The 7,485-nt window shown below is 45.7% G+C and overlaps 1 protein-coding gene across 1 annotated transcript in view; it reads right to left on the reverse strand.

Moving 5' to 3' along the window:
• Positions 1 to 5,769: 5,769 nt before the first annotated feature.
• Positions 5,770 to 7,485, reverse strand: part of ME2 (malic enzyme 2, NAD(+)-dependent, mitochondrial) — a 10,260-nt gene continuing 8,544 nt past the window's right edge. Inside the window, exons 12-14 of the mRNA XM_009867664.1 lie at positions 6,938 to 7,008; positions 6,210 to 6,308; positions 5,770 to 5,919 (exon numbers count right to left, since the gene is read on the reverse strand). Coding sequence (XP_009865966.1) covers positions 5,770 to 5,919; positions 6,210 to 6,308; positions 6,938 to 7,008 — 320 coding nt within the window. The remainder of the gene's footprint in view (positions 5,920 to 6,209; positions 6,309 to 6,937; positions 7,009 to 7,485) is intronic.

The following is a 7,485-nucleotide window of genomic DNA, read 5'->3' on the forward strand; positions in this document are numbered from 1 at the left end:
GGCTCTCAGAAGCCTGTCAGCCTCGGTTTTTTATTATTTTCTATGCCTACCTTATTCTTAAATAACTCCAAGGAAAGGGATTCCACCGTTCCGATGCCTGATAACTTTCTAAGTAAAGAAATTTTTCCTAATATCCAGTGTGGTGTAAGTTGAGGCTGTTTCCCTGTTGCTTGGTTGAAGAAAATAAATATTAAGACCGGAGCTCAGCTTTTAACAGCGTTCCGGCATTGTCAAGGAGGAAAAAGCAAAACAAAACCGCAAAGAAATCACTTTTAAATACAATTTTTAGTTTCAGCTGAGCGATGACCGCCCCCTACATAAAGTCAACCCCTTGTGTTCTCACAGCAGCAGGCTTAAGTTTATTTCCATAGATATGTCTAAGATAGAAATAAAGGCAAATTGTTTAACATTCATTGACAAAACATGTTCTAAAAGTATTTTTATTTCCGTTAGGAAGAAACTATAAAGAGTTAAGTCGAAGCCAGGAGAGTTCAATCCAATCCAGCACCAGGCACGGGGAATATAAACGCATATTATAGAATTTCTGCACCCGAAACAAAATGCCTGAGGCCAGAGATATTTTTTTTTCCACGAGCCGTAGCCACCAGGTACCGGATTGCCCACATACGACGTAGCTGTCGGCACATCTACCTCCGGAGCAGTATCATAAAGCGAGGGCAAGAAGCAAAATGTCTGAAAACGCGCTGGATTTTCCTCTCAAGGTTCATCCGGAATAGCTGCAGCCTTTCAGATGCCGCCGTAATGTGTATTTTAGGAATAGGTAGGTAGGTCAAGGTAGAGCCATACGGAACTAGATGCCCCTTCCCCAGCTGCGACTGAATTCCGTTGCTCAATTAGAGCTCTGCTCTAGATTTTCTCCTTGCTCCAGTATTCAATGTAACACCAGCCCCTGCCTATTACACACGGCTGTTAGGAAACGAGAGAGCAGCACATGCCATCTTAAAAAGAGTCCTAGAATCCCAGGGGTTGGAAGGGACCTCGAAAGATCATCTAGTCCAACCCGCTTGCCAAAGCAGGATCACCTAGGGCAGCCACACAGCGACGTGTCCAGGCATGAAGTTCAATAAGGGCGAGTGTAGAGTCCTGCATCTGGGGAGGAATAACAGCTACTGGTACAGATTAAGGGGACGTCCTGCTGGAAAGCAGCCCCGTGGAGAAAGATCTTGGAGTCCCAGTGGGGAGTAAGTTGTCCCTGGGACAGCAACGTGCCCTTGTGGCCAAGAGGGCCAGTGGGATCCTGGGGAGCATTAAGAAAAGTGTGTCCAGCAGGGCTGGGGAGGTTCTTCTCCCCCTCTGCTCTGCCTTGGTGAGACCACACCTGGAATACTGTGTCCAGTTTGGGGCTCCCCAGTTCAAGAGAGACAGGGACCTACTGGAGAGAGTCCGACGGAGAGCTATGAGGGGGATCAAGGGACTGAACATCTCTCCTGTGAAGAGAGAATGAGAGATCTGGGGCTGTTTAGGCTTGAAAAGGCTGAGAGGGGACCTTATTAACTTATATAAATATCTGAGGGGTGGGTGTCAAGGAGAAGGAGACAATCTCTTCTCAGTGGTGCCCAGCAATAGAACAAGGAATAATGGGTTTAAGTTAGAACATAGGAAGTTCCACCTCAACATGAAGAGAAACTTCTTCCCTGTGAGGGTGACGGAGCCCTGGCCCAGGCTGCCCAGAGAGGAGTCTCCTGCTCTGGAGACTTTCAAACCCCGCCAGGATGCGTTCCTGTGTGCCGTGCAAGAACAACAGTGGTTTTCTTTAACACAGGTGAGACAGGGCGGGAGTCCAAACTGTTCCGTTCCTACAGCCCGACCTGAGAGTCTCGTAGATACCTTCAGCTGAACGACAGAGATGCTGAAATCTGCCCTTTGGAAGTCGAAAGACGAAAGCAAATGAAAGACAACTCGGCTTCACTCAGGCCCAGAGTCAGCGGAACTAAAATAAAATGCACAGTTGTAGCTCTACGATAGCGATCCTCACCCTCCTACTGGAGTAGTCACCAAACTGTAAATGAAAAACTAAAAGGTATATAATTTATCTTTGCAGTTACTACCAGAGGAGCGTGACAAAATGTTACTTGACCCCTTCCCACAAGACAGCGTGCTGGAAGCACAGGAGACACGCACCTACCAGGAAACCTGTAAGGCACCATCCTTGCTTTGTTTTCAGCTTGGAAAACAAACACGACTTCATGAAACATCACTGGTCACAGACCGAACTTAGGCCACAGGTCACATTTGGGGTTTAAAATCGATCAGCATTTTAATAGTCTTCCTCTACGTGTCAGTTGTTGGAATATACAAACCTTTGTAACATCTTTAGAAACGAATACACAGAATTTATATAAAAAAAAAGGCTGTGCTCCCTTTTTTTCCTTCTTTTCCTCCCCTAGACATTTCTATACATCGCTGCCAAGAGGCTCAGTCCTGCTCCTGTTGATTTTAAGGAAGCAAGTTTTGGATCTGCCCTGGGAAAGACTGAACTACTGATCTCAGTGGGAGTTCCTGATCCTCTCGGAGCGTTCTGTACATCCAGAACAGTATCGTCACAGAAGAGATGTGAAAGACACACTTCTGTACCCTTCAGAGGGCAAAAATCACCAGGGCTGTGTGAAGAGCTACAACGCTCGTCATCCTTTAAGTGATATATTTTTTGAAGAATATGAGCTTAACTTACACTGCGTAGCATTACAAAACGCACGCAGGTGACGGCTTTTTCCCTTTACATACTGTGGAAGAGAATTTTCTCTATACACAGATTAGTAAATGCTTCTGAATAAGCCAGCAAGTAGAAAAAAAAAAATCAACGGGTTAAGTAGAATATGAAAAAGGATACTGTGGTTCCTTACTAAGCAGCAAGATTCGCGGTTGTAATTAATTCAACGTTTTAGATCTGAAGAACACACAAAACTGGTGATGAATCTATAGATTTTATAATAAAAAAAAACCAAACCGAAGAGGAAAGGAAGAGTGAGCACTTAGAACTTTGCGAGCTCTTGCTCGCAGAAAGCATGAAAGGGGAAATTCCGCCGTGTCTATATTGCAACCTGACCCACAGAACCCGGTGAAACAATGTCTAGGCACAGATCAACTCTAACTGGTACCACTTAGCTGCTGTAACTGGGACAAGCTTGAGAGCCAAAGCCTTTCTCTAGAGCTCCGACACATCTGCAGTCCCGTTCCTGTTGGAACTGGAGCCTCCGAGTCGGTTCAAGACTGGTTTTTCCTCACCCGTCCAGTGGGATTTCCTGAAAAATTATGCAGGAATATTTCGACTTGGGGAAAAAATCCCGCTGCCAACCAGTTCCAAACAAACCCTCTCGGGCTTAAAGCCAGCAAGCTCCTTGCGAAAGAGGCGGCTGCCCTCGGCGCGACACGGATTTCCCGCGCGGGACCTTCCCTTTGGGAACTGAAACAGCTCTTGTCCAAAACAAGAGCCCCGTGACGCGCTTTTCCCAAACTCTGGGTTTGGGTTTTCCCCAAGTCCTGGGTCAGGGGAGCACAACAGCTTTCCCGACAAAAAAACAGAATCAGACCGAACGCACAGCTGGATGCACATCTTTATTTCGTAAGACAGAGTTATATTTATGGACCGATTGCCCTGCCTTTGCGATCGTTCTCAGCCGGGACACGAGATCAGCGCGTGGGATATTTTCGTTACTCGTCTGCCTAATTAGTCCGTCGGCAGAAGCGAGGAAGTGTGCGTTCCCAATAAACTCGAATCCACCAACGCCGAACTCCACCGACACACCCCGACAGGCTTCAGCGAGAGCCGCATTTTCAGAATGTTAACAAGAAAGTTGTACGCTAAATAAATACATTTTTTTTCAGTAAGATCACAAATTTAAAATACAATTTAAAAAAAAAACAAAACAATGACGGGCATAGCAAAAATAGACGAAAACCACATTCTTTGTAAAAACATCGTGTGTGTGTGTGTGTTGGGGGTTTTTTTGTACATACATTTACATACACAAGTTACAAACCACGTGCGTCGCCCGATTTGGCGCCGCCAGCCGCGCCAGACAGCGCTTTACCACAGTTTGAACGCGCGGTCCTTTCCCCCCCTCCGCTATTTTCTGCGTTTATACCATCAACCTTCTTTCCTCGCTCAGGTCAAGCCTTCCCCGAGCTTCCTGTTCGTTGTATTTAATACAAAAACATCGTTTTAAAATCAGAGTAAGCGAGAGACCGTGTCTAAGGGGGTACAGAGACTATTTTCTCCATTTTTTGGGGATTTTTTTTCTGTGGAAACTGCATTTTCTGATATAAATGAAGATAGAAAAGAGGTGCTTGCTCTGAGCAAGCTTTACTTCATTTCTTTGGATTCTGGCTTCAAGTTTGCCAGTATAGCCCTTTGATATCTATCTATTTACCTTTTTTTTTGTCCTTTTTTTTACCTCGATGCAGCAAACTGACGGAGCAACAGGTTATCTTTATTTCTGTTCCTTACATACCGTTGTTCTTGTTACACAGATCTGGAGAAGCCACAGATTGTGACTATCACGGCGTGGCCTCGCTTGCTAATAACAAAGGAACAGAGGGCGCTCAAAGCCGATACGAACCAAAGGAAAAGGAATGTACACGGAGGTATCTGGATCGAATCCTCACGGCAAGGAAAAAATCAGCTTGCAGGTTTTGCTTTTTTACACACACACACACAAAAAAAACCCCAAACCAACCCCACCCGACAAATTAAAACCTATAAATGGAGTGAGGAAGATGATCAGCTTAGAGCTTCTAAATATTCGATCGAGTCCTTTATTCCAGCTGAACTGGATATACCGGACTGAGGCCACAAGGAACGTTTCGGTCAACCTCGTGGAAATGGTGTGTGTCGATAGCTGCCTGTAACTTTTTCTGTTTCAGCTTCATCAGCTGCCTGCGGGAGGGGTTTGTTCGAAGCGGCAAGAGCGTTTTCGAGTTGGCGACGTCCCAAAAACATCGCAAGGTATGCAAGGGAGGAAACGATTTCGCTTCGAAGAAACAAGAACCTTGAGAAAATGAACGAACAAACAAAAAACCCTTTGGTATAATCACGTTGGAGTCCACTGCAACATCTCTAAAAGATTGCTGCATGTTAATTCCGATCCTGCCTTTACCCGACACGATTTCTTATGCCCCAGCGTCGCTTTGTTTTTAAAATCTATTAAGTGCTTAACGTTATTTTCGGGCTTTCCAAGGATAACTTGAACTAGTTCACATCGTTCCTCACCGCCGATTCCACACAACGATGAAAACATGAAATACAAACATCACTGTGGATTCCATGTACCAGATTGAAACGAAACAGAAAGCCCATTAGGCTCTTAAATTTGTCTTAAACTGCCCTTTTTTTTTTTTTTTCCTTGACAAACGCTCTCCGGTGATGCCACAGATAACGCAGTCGGACAATTAGAAGACATTATTATAAGCAGAAAGAAATCATTCTGCAAATCAGCGGTGATGAGAGGGCTACAGGTAGCTTAAACATCACGCACGGAATTCTTCCGTGCGGTGCCAGCTCTAAGCTAGGAATGCAGCGTTATTATTTAAATTAATTTCGGCAAACTCTTTCATTCCTGTGACAGATGCCATCATCCCCGCAGGAAGAATCTCCATCAAGTGGGTAGAAAAGGGGGGGAGGCGAAGGGGGAAACACCAAACCGAGCGAAAATAAATTACAGGACTCAAAGATGATGATTTCGATTGGTCTTCAAAAGGGATCCCTGCAGAGTAAAAGATACGGCCTGAGGAGCTCGATCTTCTGATCCATCAGTGCACCTTAGATTCGGGCCAGTCATACACGTCAGGCATGAAGGATTCGTATTCGTAGGTCCAAACTTTGGATCGAATGTACCGGTTCTTGTCTGCAGGTTCGGGGTAGTGGAAAGCCATGTTGTTCGCGTACAAAAACTCCATCACCTGCAAAGTTAAAAACCACCGTGCGGTTTGCGCCTTTCGTTACATTCACCTAATGATCCCTGCGATACGAAAACGGATCAAACACCAAGGACAATTCCAGAACGATCCGAAAACTTCGTTTCGGCTTCATTTCAGCCCATCCTTCCAAACTGAAGGATGCAACAAACTTTTTTTTTTCCCTCAAAGTGTCTCCTATTAAAGGCACAAAGAATTGGGTATTTTATACCCAAGCAGGTTAATGTACACATAAAATGCTTCCAGCACGGTTGGGTTTTATGCTTCATACTCACCTTGACAGCAATATAAATCGAAACTTCCCTGATATTCGACAGCGGAGGATAAAGTCTTCCTTGCGCGAGTTCTTCATCGGTCAACTGCTCTGCCAAAGCCTGAGTTAGAAAAACGAGCGAGTTCTCTTTACTGCATCCCAAATCCGATTGATAACATGAGCAAACAAGTTCTTAGTGCTCGAGCGCTTCCACAGCACCAGAATAAGTCCAAAAAATCTCAAAAACTCTCAAAGATCAACTACTTCGATCTGTGCCCGCATCAGAAAACTCCGCAAAATAAGATCCTGGTTTTTTTCTGGAGGCTGAACTATCCCTGATCATGGGATTTATAAGAGCACAACACGCCTGCAGGTGTCCAACCAGTTGATTCACTGGTGTTTCCTGCTCCGGAACGGAGAAGAATGGAAAAGGCAGGAAAGGACGGGAGCCTGGGGGGCCACAGGCACCCCCGACCACGCCGGCAACCCAGAGCGGGGCAGGCGGAGGCGACAAATCTGCGCGGCAAGTTCCACACAGGCAGATTTCCTATTTGGGTGTTTGGTTTCAAGGAGGGAAAAATTTAAAACGGCAAGAGGAGCCGATAGGTTTTCACCATTTTGTTCGATCGAAATCCGTTTTCTTTTCTTTTTTTTTGCCATTGGGGAGGGATAAACCCCAAAGAAATCAAACGGGAAAGCAAGATTTGATTTCGTGTCCGAAGCCACAGCCTACTCTGCTTCCACACTTACCTTAGCAGCCTCTAGGAAAACCTTATCACTAATATGTCGAACACTGCTGAGGATCACAGCGAGAGCCACGCCTACAATAAAATTAGCGCCAATTAGGGCCAACGTCATTTTAAAAGAGGCAGCCTGCTGCCGAGAAGCTGCGAGCCAGCTAGAAAATTCTTCTTGGAGCTTTCTACTCACATCCACAAAACTACTACCACGTCTGCTAGTCCTTTACGTCTTTATTTACAGTAACAGGTGGCTTTCGACAAGGAGTCGGAGCTTAACAGCTCAAGGAGGAAAGGGAGAGAAAGGGGAAGGCGGAGAAATATCCGTAGCGCTTTTCCTACACCCTCGCTTGCGCGGACGTAACTTCGGGAGGAGCGTGCTGCCGCTTTTTTAGTCCTTCCCCTCCCAAAACGAGCAGAAGAACCCATTAACGCGGCAGCTTTCCAAGCTTTTACCAACACCTTTTGGTGTTCTTAGAAACTCCCAGGTGGGTGAGCTCACTGCGCGCACGTCGCATACGCCTAACGTCCGTCCCGAAATGATTTTTTTTTTCCCTCACA

The sequence above is a fragment of the Apaloderma vittatum genome, unplaced genomic scaffold (assembly GCF_000703405.1).
Source record: "Apaloderma vittatum isolate BGI_N311 unplaced genomic scaffold, ASM70340v1 scaffold31684, whole genome shotgun sequence".
NCBI classification, from domain to species: domain Eukaryota; kingdom Metazoa; phylum Chordata; class Aves; order Trogoniformes; family Trogonidae; genus Apaloderma; species Apaloderma vittatum.